This window comes from Rhinatrema bivittatum, chromosome 2, assembly GCF_901001135.1.
Source record: "Rhinatrema bivittatum chromosome 2, aRhiBiv1.1, whole genome shotgun sequence".
Lineage (NCBI taxonomy): Eukaryota > Metazoa > Chordata > Amphibia > Gymnophiona > Rhinatrematidae > Rhinatrema > Rhinatrema bivittatum.
Window position 1 is genome coordinate 169,458,215 of NC_042616.1, and position 16,473 is coordinate 169,474,687.

The 16,473-nt window shown below is 44.3% G+C and overlaps 1 protein-coding gene across 1 annotated transcript in view; it reads left to right on the forward strand.

The window, feature by feature from the left end:
* Positions 1–16,473, forward strand: part of ANKIB1 (ankyrin repeat and IBR domain containing 1) — a 493,668-nt gene that overhangs the window by 413,919 nt on the left and 63,276 nt on the right. The window contains exon 13 of the mRNA XM_029588858.1: positions 4,192–4,278. Coding sequence (XP_029444718.1) covers positions 4,192–4,278 — 87 coding nt within the window. The remainder of the gene's footprint in view (positions 1–4,191; positions 4,279–16,473) is intronic.

The following is a 16,473-nucleotide window of genomic DNA, read 5'->3' on the forward strand; positions in this document are numbered from 1 at the left end:
TCCAGTGTAATGTCTAGAGGGGGTGCTCTACCACAGCCAATACCATCAAAGAAGGGAGTGCTCTGCTGGAGCCTCTGCCACCAGTAGTTAAGTTGGGGGAGGGGGGATGAATGGCCAAAGGTTCACCTAGGGCAGGGGTGGGCAAGTCCGGTCCTCGAGGGCTGCAAACCAGTCAGGATTTCAGGATACCCGTAATGAATATGCATGAAAAAGATTTGCATACAACTGAGGCAGTGTGTATGCAGGTCTCTCTCATGCATATTAATTAAGGATATCCTGAAAACCCGACTGGTTTGCAGCCCTCGAGGACCGGAATTGCCCACCCCTGACCTAGGGTGTCAAATATGCCTGCACCGGCCCTGCTTTAAGGAGGTCTGGAGGTCAGGACTGAATTTCACAATCTGGGTAAACAAAGTAGCTTATTATGGCGGTTTCTACCCTAAACCAGTTAAGCCTGATATCACTTTGAATGCATATACAGAGTCGCTCTCTGCTTCTACGGCAGGGGGAAATGTGGAAAACAGGATTTGCATTCAGACAACTACCAACAAGGACTGAACTTCACAATCTGGGTAAACAAATAAGAGTAGGGGTAGCTTGCTTATTACGGCGGTTACTACCCTAAACCAATTAAGCCTGATATATCACTTTGAATACATCTACAGTGCTGCTCTCTGCTTCTACGGCAGGGGGAAAAGTGGAAAACAGGTTTTACATTCAGACAGCATCTAACAAGGCATTGTTATGTGCAGTCTGGGTAACCAAGCATCGGGGTAACTTGCTTGATGCAGTGGTTACTACCCTTAACCTTTAAGCCTTATGCTCACCTTTGATGCAACTCCAACATTACTCTCTGCATCAATGACAGGGGATGGCAGGAAATTTGAATCAAACAGTTACCAACAATATTTACAAAGTGCCTAGCAGTGGCTGCAGCCCATGTATGCAAAAACAGCATAAACGTGTTTCCTTACCTGGACGACTGGCTAATCAACAGCCATTCCAAGCAAGGAGCTCTCAAGCTCACTATCAATCTGCTACACTTGTTGGGATTTCTTATCAAATACCAAAAATCTCACCTCCTTACGTTCATCGGAGCAGATTTCGACACTACAGTCGCAAAAGCCTTCCTACCGAAAGACTGTGCAGACACACTCTTCAGACTAGCTGGGTCTCTGCGCACAAAAGAAACAGCCTCAGCCCATCAATTCCTCATGTTGCTGGGCCACATGGCTTCCACGGTCCACGTCACTCCTATGGCCAGGCTAGCCATGAAAATAACTCAATGGACTTTAAAATCTCAGTGGCTCCAAGCCACTCAACCTCTCTCATCCCAGATTCATGTAACCCACCAGCTACGTCTATCACTTCTCTGGTGGACAAACAAAGCCAACTTGCTAACAGGTCTTCATTTCCAACAATCAGTTCCACAAGTAACTTTAACCACAGAAGCATCCAACTTGGGTTGGGGAGCTCATGTGAACAACCTTCAGACTCAAGGTACTTAGACACAACTCGAAGCAAAGTATCAAATCAACTTCCTACAGCTTTGAGACATACGTTATGTTCACTATGCATTCAAGGACTGCCTTTCACACAAGACGTTTCTCATACAAACAGACATCACAGTTGCAATGTGGTACTTGAACAAACAAGGAGGAACAGGCTCTTATCTCCTCTGCCAAGAAGCCGCGCAGATCTGGGCCTGGGCTCTTGCACACTCCATGCATCTCCGGGCAACTTATCTTGCAGGCATACAAAACATAGTAGCAGATCGCCTCAGTCGACAGTTCCATCCCCACGAGTGGTCTCTGGATCCTGTGGTAACGACCAGAATCTTCCAACGCTGGGGGCAACCAACAATAGACCTCTTTGCATCCGAACTGAATCACAAAGTGGACAGATTCTGCTCCCTACACAGCCCAAAAGCAAGTTACCCATGGACGCCTTCGCTCGCACCTGGAACATAGGTCTCCTATACGCGTAACCCCCGATACCGCTAATAGCCAAAACTCTCGTGAAACTACAACAGGACAAAGGGTCCATGATACTCATAGTCCCGTATTGGCCTCGACAATTATGGTTTCCCATGCTTCTCGACCTCTCGATCAGAGAACCCATTCGCCTAGGTACAGTGCCCACTCTCATAACTCAGAACCAAGGCAAATTACGCCATCCGAACCTTCAGACCCTGTCCCTCACAGCCTGGATGTTGAAAGCTTGATTCTCCAACCGCTCAACCTTTCAACTGATGTTTCTCAAGTGCTTGTAGCTTAACGAAAGCCTTCCACACGAAAATCCTATCGTTCTAGGTGGAATAGATTTACCATATGGTTCACGCAAAAAGGTATAGACCCTTTTTCCTGCCTCACTCCATCTCTATTAGACTATCTCTGGTACCTTTCAGACTCTGGTCTCCAGACTTCCTCGGTACGAGTACACCTCAGTGCCATCTCAGCGTACCACAAGGGAGGAGGAGATGCCCCGATAACAGCACAACCTCTTGTGAGTCGGTTCATGAGGGGCCTAATACAGCTTACGCTCCCTCTACGGCCACCAGTCACTGTGGTGCTTACAAGGCTCGTGGCTCCCCGTTTGAGCCTTTACACTCCTGCGATGTTTAATTTCTTACATGAAAGTTCTCTTCCTAGTAGCCATTACATCTGCTCGAAGGGTTAGTGAGTTACAAGCACTTGTCACATACTGAATGGTCCTGTGTACTCACCCAAAATTCTTTCCCAAGGTGGTTACTGACTTCCACTTGAATCAGTCTATAGTCTTGCCCACCTTTTCCCCAAGGCCTCACTCTCACCAGGGTGAGAGAGTTTTACACACCTTGGACTGTAAACATGCACTTGTGTTTTACCTAGACCGCACTGCAGCCCATAGGAAATCCACCCAACTCTGTTTCTTTTGACAAGAACAAACCAGGAGTTGCAGTGGGCAAACAAACTCTCTCCAAATGGCTAGCAGACTGTATCGAATTCTGCTATGAGAAAGCAGGCCTTCCTCTCCAGGGATGAGTGAAGGCGCACTCAGTAAGAGCAATGGCAACCTCAGTAGCACTCTATCGTTCAGTACCGATTGCTGAGATTTGTAAAGCTGCAACATGGAGATCTCTCCACACCTTTGCAGCACCTTACTGCCTGGACAAGGAAGGACGTCAAGACTCTGCCTTTGGCCAATCCGTCTTGAAGAACTTATTTCCAGTATAATCCCAACTCCTTCCACATCCACCTGCTGTGATTTTCAGGCTGCCTCATTTTTACCAACAGTTGTTGTGCCTGTTGCACAAGTTGTACACTATTGATCCAAAACAAATATGAGTCAGCCTGTAGCTTGCTAATCACCCACATGTGAGGACTACCATCCTGCTTGTCCTGGGAGAAAGCAGAATTGCTTACCTGTAACAGGTGTTCTCCCAGGACAGCAAGATGTAATCCTCACGAAACCCACCCACCACCCCGCAGAGTTGGGTCCAAAACTGTTTTATTATTTTATTTTTTTTCACTTGCACCTATTGCTACAAACAAGACTGAAGGGAGACCCCTGTGGCTACAGGGATTATGGCTTGCTCAGTGTGCCAGTCAAAAGTTCTAGAAACTTTGACAGAAAAGTTTTTCGTGATAGGGCTCCATCTGCTGACGTCACCCACATGTGAGGACTACTGCTGTCCTGGGAGAACACCTGTTACAGGTAAGCAACTCTGCTTTCTCCATTACCCATCTTAAAAAAAAAAAAAAAAAGTCTTCCAGGTATTGGCTTTTTAGTTTCCAAGCTGGACACCTTTTATTTTACAGTGAACAATTTACTACTATTTTGACGATAGTCTTCTATAGTTATGACCCAGTACCTCAGTAGTATCTTTTGCTGTTCAGCACATTAGCACCTTCATATTGTTTATTAATCACTATAATATATAAATGAATTAAAATTGGTTGGTCCATGCCTTGTGTTTGCATGTTCTTTTTTTCCGTGTACAAGAAACTTTAGCTTCACATACAGTACATTGTCTGAGGAAGGGGACTTGACCAGTCCTGGGATGTTGAATCTTAAAATGTTTGTTAGCCTACTAAAGGTATCATCACTATCCAACTATCTTGTTGGTTTTCTTTTAACAAATTGTACAAAGATTGTGATTTCTATAAATTGCAAATGTTCAGTCATATTCTTGACAAATTATTTTTCTAGGCTGAGAAGAAACACAAGCGATTTCAAGAACTTGACAGGTTTATGCACTATTACACAAGATTTAAGAACCATGAACTCAGCTATCAGGTATTTGTTAAAATACTTTTACTGCGGTTTGTTTCCACTTTAATTCAGCTTCTTCCTCGAGCACAGTGAAAAGACATTCTTAAATACAGCAAGCCATATGTCCAAGTTACCACTTAATAGAAATTGCAGGCCATTGAGGCAGTACAAGGCTAAGAGCACAGTCTGTTTTACCTCTTGCTTTATTTTTTTTATTTGCATTGTGCCTTAGATTTGTTGTGTTCTTAAATCAGAAGGAGGCTGTGAAAGAGTGGCCCTATTTTCCCTCCTTTACCTGTTTTGGACCAGGTATTTAGCCTGGTCCACCTTAAATCCCATAGAGCGAGAAAGCTCTGTGGGTGGGATCCTGCGGGGGACAGAATAAGAATATGAGCCCAGCTGCAATCAGGAGGTCCCGAGTCTCCAGGAAAGATCTCCTATATACAATTCTAACAAACGTATTTTGTCAGTACACTGCTAGAAGAAGATAGGCAGTCTTTAAGTTGTAAATGTTGAATAAAGTGAAAATGCATGAAGAAAGGCTGGAGTCAGCATGGTTTCTGTCTCCAGCCTGTGAAGATTTGCTCGGCTATCTCACAGAGGCTAATTCATATCATAAGATATGCTAGAAGAATTTAGGCAGTCTACTTATGTTTGTGTTGCAAGTGTTAAATAAAGTTAAAATTTGAAATATATCATTAAAATCATCCATTGTACCTGAAGATTGGCAGGTGGCTAATCTAATCCCAATATTTTAAAAAGGCTCCAGGGTTGATCCGGGAAACTATAGACCAGTTAGCCTGACTTCAGTGCCAGGAAAAATAGTGGAAACTCTTCTAAAGATCAAACTCTCACAGAGCATATAGAAAGGCATGGTTTAATGGAACACAACATGGATTTACCCAAGGTAAGTCCTGCCTCACAAATCTGCTTCATTCTTTTGAAGGGGTTAATGAACATGGATAAAGATGGACTAGTAGAGGTAGTCTACTTAGATTTTCAGAAGGCGACTGACAAAGTCCCACATGAGAGGCTTCTAAGAAAAGTAAAAAGTCATGGGATAGGAGGCGATGTCCTTTCGTGGATTACAAACTGGGTAAAAGACAGAAAATGTGCCTTTCCCGTCTTTAGATAAATATGAACAACGATTCTGCCAACAAGTGTTTGTAGCTGCTAGATGTGAACTTGCACATTATTGGAAACGCCTTGAGGTACCACCCATATGTGTGGTAACACAAAGAGTGAGATTTTACCACTGCATGGCTTCCATTACTGCTGCTAGACACAGTCAAAAGCCTTTGTTCCAGAAAAATTTGGGGACCATTTTTGAAGTGTGAGGGATCTAACTCTTAATCCAGCATTTCTATCTTCTCCACTGCAATCTCCTAATCTCACCATTACATTTCTACTATTATATCCCTCACCAATCTTTGTAGGCTCCGGACTATTCAGGAGCCCACTTCTCCACTGATGTTCTAGTTAGAGCGGAGAAGGATTCAGAAGGCAAGTTGTAACAGTCCTATAATCACTTAGGGGTGGATTTTAAGAGCCCTGCTCGCCGGTGCGCCTATGTTCAATAGGCCTACCGGCGCGCGCAGACCCCGGGACTCGCGTAAGTCCCGGGGTTTGGCGAGGGGGGCGTGTCGGGGGCGGGCCCGGTCGGCGAGGTGTTTTGGGGGCGTGTCGGCAGTGTTTTGGGGGCGGGTCCGGGGGCATGGTTACGGCCCGGGGCGGTCTGGGGGCGTGGCCACGCCCTCCGTACCCGCCCCCAGGTTGCGTCCCGGCGTGCTAGCGGCCCGCTGGCGTGCGGGGATTTACGTCTCTCTCCGGGAGGCGTAAATCCCCCGACAAAGGTAAGGGGGGGGTTTAGACAGGGCCGGGCGGGTGGGTTAGATAGGGGAAGGGAGGGGAAGGTGAGGGGAGGGAATGGGGGTAGGCTGCGCGGCTCGGCGCGCACCGGCTATACAGAATCGATAGCCTTGCGCGCGCCGATCCAGGATTTTAGCGGATACGCGCGGCTACGCGCGTATCTACTAAAATCCCGCGTACTTTTGCTTTCGCCTGATGCGCCAGCAAAAGTACGCCAATTCGCGCGGTTTGAAAATCTACCCCTTAGGTTGGAGTCATATGTCTTTGCTTAATCAAGTGAATTTATTTCGAGGCTCTACTCCATTACTTAACCACAGGATGGACAATCCATCATGCTATATACTGGATAACTGTACTATAGATACCGATAAGTGTAACAGTTATTTGCTATTATTGGCTACAGGAGGGGTTTCATTGGAATAAGTAAAGTCAGTTACTGTATTTCACTGTTGTAAATCTTCTTGCCTTTAGTTTCAAAGATTTACATTTTTAGTTACAGTAAATTTATTGTCCCCTGGAAAGTAAAGCTGAATGTCATCAGCATAAAATTTAACATAAGCATTAAAAAAAAACCTCAGTTACTGCACATAACAGAGATATAAAAATTGAATAATGTGGAAGATAGGGTAGAACCCTGAGAAACACCACTTGGCATTATGTAGCAGTTAGATTCCTGATTGTCTTTTTTTTAACTCACACACGATTCATTAAATAAGATTCAAACCATAAAAGGATTTAACCAGCTACACCTAGATCCTTCAATCTGCTCAGCAATATATAATGCCTGAGTAAATGAAATGCGGAGGCACTGTCTAGATAAATAGCTATCGCTGCCTTTCCAGAGTCAATATTTCCTACTGGCTTCCCTCACTCACTTTTGCTACAGCCTTTGTGCAAAGTGGAGTGGATCTGGGCTGTCAGGAGAGGATAGGGGCCCTCTTCATGCCATGGGTATGCCCCAAGAAAAATGCTCCTACAGGTCCTAGGACAGGAAACATCCGGCGCTGTCATAACTGGCATAAATCAAAAGCTCATGGAGCTAGTGTAGCAAAAAACTATCAAAGGGCTGTGCAAAGCTTCTTTAGCCACTGTACCCAAGATAGGTCACTGCCAAATCTCTCTGGGGCTTTGGCAGGCCCTCCACAGTGTTCAGGCTGTGGTGTCTCCCAGTATCCAGAAGTTTGATGTGGGTGCAATCACAGCTACATCAGAGAAAGGGTTACAGGAAATTGCATTCCTCAAGTAAACTCTCCATTAATTAGGCATTCTTTACAATATCTTTGGCCTTTTTTTCCCCCAATTTTCACACAGACCTTTTCATTGACAGAAAAGTAATGCATGGAAGTTGAAAAGAACACAGACTGACATGGTCAAGTGTATAAAATGTTCCACAGTGTGCATATTTTAAAGAACACTTAAAAAGCAAGCAAAGGTTTACTGTCATCAGAAAAATGTGTGCAAAATAAGGCTCAGGTTTCGGCTGTTTCCAGCTATGTTGCAGATTGCCCAGGCAGAAGAAACCAGAATATTCACAGAATTGGGACCGGCTGCGGAATTTATAAATATTGAATATATCCTTGATTACTGGTGGTGACGACAACATTACTTAAGACCCCTTAATAGAAAAATAGGGGTTACCAGTCCTATGAAAAAATAAAGATAGAGAAGGGGGCAAATGATTTCATCAGAGCTGTTGGTTGCTTAATCGGGAGCTCCTCCATTGAGGGAACAATCTGTCACATTATCTCAGGCATCTGCGATTATTCATTTTCCCAACTTTCTTCAATTATTTATTGTAGCCTTTTTATGTCCCTCAAGCGAAAATCGGTGGATTTCTACCAGTTCTCCTATCAAAAATTGGACACTAACAAGAAGGCCGACTCAGCCAAGATGGCTGTGGCTGATGGCACAGATGTTGAAGGCAGCTCATATAGTAGAGGGCCTCTGCCTGACTCGGAACCACTAATGCATGTGGAGTTCTGTGGGTGGTTGTGTGAATTGAGACAAGACATTAAAACTTACAAACAAGAAATGATGGACCTGTTAGGGGACATGAAAAAAGATATCTATGAACTGGGGAGACGGGTGGATGAATCTGAGGTGAGAGCGGACTCCCAGGCTGAAGATTTATCCTGCCTACGTAACGATTACAACACTTTGCAAACTGACTTTTCATCCATCCTCGAGAATAGATCTCGTCACAGCAATCTGCATATGCGGGGCGTACCAGAGACCCTGGAATATCAAAACTGTGAGTCGGTTGTGCTGCTAATCTGCCAGAGTCTTCTGACTATAAACCCCGCCCCCTGGGAAACAACTCACACCCCAAGTCCCTGCTAGAGTAGTCGCTAAACTGGCCGTTTAATGTAAGGGGTGGTTGTTAGCTTAGGGCAACAAGGTTTACAAGAATAAAGAATTATTTCATAGGAAAAAAAACCACTTAGACTCAAACTGATAGTTTTGTTAGAGCTAATAACTCTTTATAAAAAAAAACTTTGTTACATAACTTTCTGAAGATATCTCAAATATAACAGATTCAACAGCATAAGTCAGAAAAATATAAATACAACAAAATTTGCTTCCTCTATCCTTTCAATTATGTATCCTTCCTTTTCATTTTCATAAATGTCTCAGTCTTTACACATAACCTCTAACATTCTTTTCGGTCCATTCTCCTTTTCCTTTTCTTTTCCTACAAAGAATTTTTTTATATTGTCTTTGGTTTAGTGAGCTCACCAATTGAAGACCGGTGGGGCCCTTTCTTTCAGGTTGCACTTCTTCTTCTTTTCAAAGAGTCCAGTTTTCTCCGCTGCAGGTTCCTCAGGCACCTACTACCTATCTAAAAAAAAAACTAATTAAAAGAAACTATTCTATTTTTTTTTTTTAACACTATCTAACTAATGCAAATAAATGAATAATTATAATCCATCTAACTAAACCCTTAACCAGACAGTCTTAAAAAAAAAAATTCAAATAGATGAAAGGGTTCTTTATGTATCAGCATAGTATACAGATACTAACCCTCTTTGGAAAGTAAAAATGAAAAGGCACTTAGGCAAATAAATACAGTGATTTTTTTTCTTTTTATTTGTGCCTCAGCTTTCACAATATTTCTTAAAGCTTAAGATATACCTTTTAAAATAAATATAGAATCCTCAGACTCCTAAATGATTCCCTTACTTTCAGACAGTTACAGTAACTTAACAGAGGTCCTACTTTCCTAGCAGCCAGGTTTAAGCTCAACCTGCTTCAGAGAGGATATTAATTAGCCCATTGTCAGTTCAAAACCAACAAACTTCTTGAAAAAGTTTCTTAGGGCTAAAGAAATTCCTTTTAAATCAATATAGGATCCTTAGATTCCTAAATGATTCCTTTTAAATTCAGACAGTAACAACATCTTAACAGTGGTCTGGCTTCCTAGCAGCCAGGTTTAAGCTCAACCTGCTTCAGAGAGGATATTAATTAGCCCATTGTCAGTTCAAAACCAACAAACTTCTTGAAAAAGTTTCTTAGGGCTAAAGAAATTCCTTTTAAATCAATATAGGATCCTTAGATTCCTAAATGATTCCTTTTAAATTCAGACAGTAACAACATCTTAACAGTGGTCTGGCTTCCTAGCAGCCAGGGTTAAGTTCAACCAGTTCAGATAGGAGGCTTGCTACAATAACTAGCCACTGTCAGCTTAAAACTAACAAAACTTCAACACAATTCTTTTCCTTTTAAGAGTCCCTATCACAATCACAAGCTAGAGCCAAACTCCCACGGGGCTCTCTAAGTTAACTAAGACTCTCATTCATACACTCACCCCCTTACACTCTCAGACTGTCATAAAAAACTCAAAAAAAATGCCTTTGAGAGAGAGGAACTTCTTACACACAACCTTCCTCTTTCAAGGCTCCCCACCCACTCACTGTTTAACTTTCACACTTGGAATGCTGACAGCAGCCGTCCCAAGCTCAGTGACCCTGTGACAGCCACATCCATACAGAACCTTCATTCAGACACACCTAAACTTGCCCTTTTTTATTCCCCCTTACCTCTTTTTAGAACTTTTTCTTTTTTTTATTTTAACCCTTATGGGTTACATGGCTATCTCTGCTTCCACTGGCAGTTCTCAACAGCTTGATATTAAATTGGAGCTGGCTTGCTGCTCTTTGAGGAAGAGAGTGGAAAATAAGCCCTGCAATATTGTGGTCTGCTTCCACAGCTATGCAGTTAAGGAGAGAATATATAATATTGCCCACAAGCAAGAAACTTGGAATTGATGTGGCAGTTTTTTTTGCTGACCTCTCTCTGATTACCTTGTGTAAACGACAGGAATTAAGGCCGGTCACTGCCCAACTTCACGAGGAAAACGTCAGATATTGCTGGCTTTACCCCTTTGGCTTGTAGTTTTCAATTAAGGGTACCTCACATCGAGTAAAGAGTTGCAGAAGCCAATGTGGCCTTACTCGACTCTGGCCTTGCTGCAGTTACTCCAGCATCACAGTCTCAGGCCTCGGCACCACAGAGAGATGACGCATGCCGCTGGCAGTGAGTAAGAAAGGTTGGTAGGAGACTGAGGAGAAACTCCAAAAATTCGGCGGCTTCAAAGGATGAAATTTGAAGGACTCTTGAGTATTTTTGGGTGTGCATTTTATTTATATAATAATTATCATCTCTAGTTCTCTTTTGGGACCAATTGGGAAGTATTTTCTCACCAGAGATTTTTGGCATGTTTGAAGTTCATTCTTGCAGTGATTGCTAACCTTTTGCTTGATCTTTTGTTTTATATCTATCCCGATGGATGGGGTGACTGGTTTCTTTGATTTTCCTCCAGGAATGTCTCTGGGTCTGTGAACATTTAGTGGCAAATCCATTAGGGTATGGTTAGGGGGGAAAGGGGGAAGAAAGCTACGGTGTTTTTGGAAAGGGCTTTTTCAGTACAAAGTATGGGGAGATGGAGGTTCTGGTATCCTTTTATATTGGGTTCACTGATCTTGTTTTTTATTACTCTGGGAATAGCATATGACAACATCGGGGGGACTTCTAATTTTAGTTTAGAGTTATAATTTTTACGCTAACATGGCTTCCTTTAAAATTCTTTCTTTGAATGTCAAGGGTTTTAAACTCTAGAAGGAAACTTAAGTCATAAGAACATAAGAAATTGCCATGCTTGGTCAGACCAAGGATTCATCAAGCCCAGCATCCTGTTTCAAACAGAGGCCAAACAGGCTACAAGAACCTGGCAAGTACTCAAACACTAAGAAGATCCCATGCTACTGATGCCAGTAATAGCAGAGGCCATTCTCTAAGTCAACTTGATTAATAGCAGTTAATGGACTTCTCCTCCAAGAACTCTCCTCCAAGTCTTTTATTTAATGATTTGAATCGCCTATGGGTTTCAGTTGCCATGATTCAAGAAACGCATTTAAAGGCTAGATTTGAACACTTAGGGGTATATTTTGAAAGGTGCGCGCACACACATGGACACGCCGATTTTATAACATGCGCGCGCTGGATTTTGTGATCCATGCACACATGTGCATGCAGCGCACGCAAGGGGTGGAACATTAATGCAAACTTCGTGCAGAGACGCATCCAGGCCTTCCCTAGTTCCCTTCCAGTTCACTCCAATTAAGGAGCGGGCTGGGAGGGAACTTCCCTAACCTCCCTTCCCCTTCCCCTTCCCCCGCAACCCCTAAATCCAATTTTTTTTTTTAACCTTTGAGCAACTTCATCTCCCAAGCTGAAGTAAGTTGCGCGCTCCGGGACAGCGAACAATGGCGCTGTCCTGGCCCGCCCCTTCCAAGAGACCAGGCACTTGAGCGCGTACCGGCCTTTACACATGTGGCTGGGCCTCTTGGAAAATTTGCCCGGCGCACATAAGAGCCGGAATTTATGCTCACCAGGCATTTAAAATCTGCCTGTAAATGCATTCATCTGTTTTTCCCACCCAGTTCTGGGCAACCTGTTCTAGAGATGCTAAGTATACTGGGGTGGGAATCCTTATTCGTAAGGATTTTATTTTTGAACTTCAGAGTTGCCATAAGGATCCAGGAGGTCAGTGTCTTATTTTGGTCATTAAAGTGGGGAGTGAGTTCTACACTTTGGTTTCAGTATATGCCCCTAACTCACAACAAGGCTCCTTCTTTCAATTGTTAGGTGATATACTTAGGGAGAAAGCAGTGGGATCTTCACTTATTGGTGGGGGGACTTTAATGCCACAGTGAATCCAGTGCTGGACAACTCCTCTGGGTACTCTGGAGACTCTAGGGGTGGCCGGCATGGGCTGAAAAGGCTCATTACCCAAGAAAATCTTATAGATACTTGGAGATCCCATTTTCCAAGGTCTAGAAATTACACCTAATTTTCTTGCCACATAATTCATATTCTCGAACAGATCTCATATTTCTGGATAAAAGCATCATAAATAGTGCTATCAGTTGATATTGAGCCCATTACATGATCAAACCATGCCCTAACTTGGTTTATCTTACATTTTCATGACTATGATAAAGGCCATTTGTACTGGAAATTGAATGATGACCTCTTGTCAGATGAGACTTTTCTTGAGCAGTTGCGAGATATTATTCAATCATATCTTACAGCTAATGAGACCCCTGATATTCCCCAGTGGTCTTTCGGGATTGCCTAAAAGCTGTGTTATGCGGCCATTTTATATCACAAGCCTCTTATGAGAAAAAAATTGATTGGGAAGGAGCGAGAGATTAATTGATCAGATTTCTTTAATTGAACTCTTTCATAAGCGGTCGCTTTCTAGCCATGTTTACTGAAATTTGGATGATTGTAAATCTAAATTAGCTGAGTTGGATGCAGCTCTGATAGCCCATAATCTGGAGCTGGTGCACCAAAAATATTTTGAGGGAAACAATAAGGTGGATAAATTATTGGCCCTTAATTTGAAGAAGAAATTCACTCAGAATAATGTGGTAAATATTGAGGATGAACAGGGCATTCTCCCAGGACAAGCAGGATGGTAGTCCTCGCATGTGGGTGATGTCACTGGACAGAGCCCTGTCACGGAAAACTTTTCTATCAAAGTTTCTAGAAAGCTTTGACTGACACTGGCGCACTGAGCATGCCCAGTATGCCATTATCCCTGTGCCCACAGGGGTCTCCCTTCAGTCTTCTTTTTTCTGCGCTGCAGTTAGCATTGCCTTCAGGAGCTCTGTGAGAAATTTCTCCCAACTATTCCTCACGGAAACACTTGAAGTTTTACTTCACAAATAACTTTTCCTTACACGGGTCTCCCTTTGCGTACATTTCATCGACGCTCGGTGAGTACTATGCCCTATGTTTGTCGGTTTCTGCCACGGCCTTCTCTCTCCCTATGTTTTCACCCTCTGTCAGCCCCACAATATCTACGAGTGTCCTTCCTGCGATCCTCCTCCGGGTTCTTAGGGGCTAGAGGGAGAGGGACATCTCGGTTACCATTGCCGCCAGGGCCGCCATCGTTACCATCGATACCCTCATTGATTCCATCGGGGCCTCTATCGATTAATTCAGTACCCTCACCCATGCCGTTGTTGCGTCTTTTGATACCGTGGATGCCCCTATTGATGTCGTGTCTGCCTCCATCGATGCCCATGTCGATGCCACCATCGATACCATCGCTACTATCGAAGCACCTAATCAATACCCTCAACTAAGCAATAAACGCTCCATACTCTGTGTTCTAAACCAGAGCACCATGTACTTCTTGGGCAATAAACAGTACCAGGAGCAGTGCTGGCATGGTGACAGTCCATCACCAATTGCCATCCGACATAGCGAGGGCATCTTTCTCGGTGATAGGGAATGACTGGGCCGAGCACTGAGGGAATCATCTTACTCTGTGCTGGAGAATGACCGGGCTGAGCTTCATACGAATCCTCTTACTCAGTGCTGGAGAATGACCGGGTTGAGTGCTGAGGGATACAGCCAGCACTGACGTGGATTCATCGTTCGGTGCCGGCACTTATACCGCACCGACATCAAGGTCCATTGAGCTAGTTGCGAAGCGGGCCTGGCTACACGAGTCCTGTGCTCCTCTGTACCCGAGGTGTTCCCCACCGACATCGGTGCCGGGTACTGAGCCACCACAAAATAATGTGGAAGCACCAGTAATGCCTAGCCTGTCTCCTCTGTAGCTGCGCTATCATACCAGCTTACAGAGTTGAGTCGGATGTTTACGTCCTTCAGGCTGTCCTCGATGCCTCCCGAAACCTACTAACACCGGAGCCATCGATATTCGCACCGGCGTGGCACCACCTACTTGCGATACCAACGACAGCCTAAGTCATCGCCACAGACTCAACCTTCTGAGCCTCTGCCATGAAGGACGATGGGCACTTACGTCCGCTTTAGCACCGATCCCATCGAGACCTGGTCACTAAAATAAGCCATATGTTCTCAAAAGGTTCTAGGTCATCACATCTTCCAAGAACCATATGGGTGTCACATATTGCTATTTCCCAGCTATGTTTGACACAACACCAAGGGAACCTCTCTACCAGCAACACGGGATTGCTTAGAAACGTCCTCCCATTGGCAGTAACGGGACTCTGTACTCGATAGTAACCAGGCTTCCAGCCTCTGATTTATGGCCCGAAGTCCAGGATAAACTAGCTGATCTGCCATGCAAAAGGTCCAGCAGACAGTGCTTCAATGGCAAGCCCACCGTGAGACCTGCGACAGCTCTCTACGTTTCTTGCACAGCAGAGAGAGACGCTAGAAAGACCTTTTACCGCTCATGCTCTCGCCTGAGACCAACGGTCGGACAGGCTCCTAGATTCTTCAACCTTGCCAGGCAACAGAGCGGCCATCCAACTGAGCACCAGGGCTTGGGGCACCGTTCCCCGGGCGCAACAAGGCGGAGAATTTTAATCCCGCTATTTCCTTCTTTCAACGGAAAGCAGGCGATCTCCACCTATCCTGGACCTCAGTAATCTCAACATTTTTCTTCAAAAAGAAATGTTCAGAATTGTCTCTCGGCACCATGCTTCCCTTACTACAATAAGTGGGTTGCCTCTGTCCTCTGGTCTTTCTATGTGCTTCATAGTGAGTCAACAACATTTTCAATACCAAGTTCACCATTCAAGCTAGATTCGACTACTTGTGTGTTTCACCAGATGCCTAGCAGTGACTGCTGCTTATCTACATAGAATAACAGCATTCACGCCTTTCCTTGCTTGTACGACTGCCTAATAAGAAGTCAATCCAAGCAACAAGCTAAATTCTCTAAGACTCACTATAATTCTTCTAAATTTACCTGGGATTTCTGATCACCTACCATAAATCCCATATGGAGCAGTTCGGGGCACTACAGTTGCAACGAACTTCCTGCCCAACAACCGCGCAGACATCCTGTCAAATTCTCCACATCTCTGCGCGCATGCAACATACCCTCAGCCCATCAATTCTTTCATTGCTGGGCCACTATCCACGTCACTCATATGGCCAGTCTAGCCATGAGTAAGATTCAGTGGATTTTCAAATTTCAGCGGCTCTAAGCAGTTCAACTGCTTTCGTCCCTGATCCAGTTCACCGGTCCACTACCAAATTCTCCGATGATCTTGGCCACGGTCACATCCATCTTGGGTTGAGGAGCTCGTTTCAACACCCTCCAAACCCAAAATGTGTCTACTCCGCTCCATGAACATTTGTACATAAACTTCCTGGAGCTACCAGCCATGCGTTCTGCTTTTTATGCCTTAAAAATACTGCCTCTGACACAAGCCTTTGTGCATGTAGACAGACAGCATAGTGGCAATGTGGTATTCCAACACACAAACACGCATACTTGTCAAGGCCTCTTATCTGCTCTGCCAGGAGGCCACGCAGCTCTAGCCCTGGGCCCTTGCTCACTCCATGCATCTATGGCCCTCTTATCTGATAGGCATACCGAACACTGACAGACCATCTCCATAATTGTCTCCATCCTCACGAATGGTCTCTGAATCCATGTGTAGCGAGCAAAATCTTATAGCGCTAAGGTCAACCAATTTTGACCTCTGCGTCCGAATCAAACCATGCTCAGTGCACTCAGTGTGCCAGTGTCAGTCAAAGCTTTCTAGAAATTTTGACAGAAAAGTTTTCCATGACAGGGCTCCATCCAGTGACGTCACCCACATGTGAGGACTAACATCCTGCTGTCCTGGGAGAATACATGTTACAGATAAGCAACTCTGCTTTATGCTGACTACCAACCAGGATATCAGACAACGTTTTCTTCGCTTTTACTCTGAGCTATATAGCGTCAACCCTAATATCCAACAGGGGGGCGATTGATGCATATCTAGAGGGGATTTCTTTACCTTCCCTCACTGAGCTGCAACGTCTCCGTTTGGATAAAGAAATGCAGTTAGA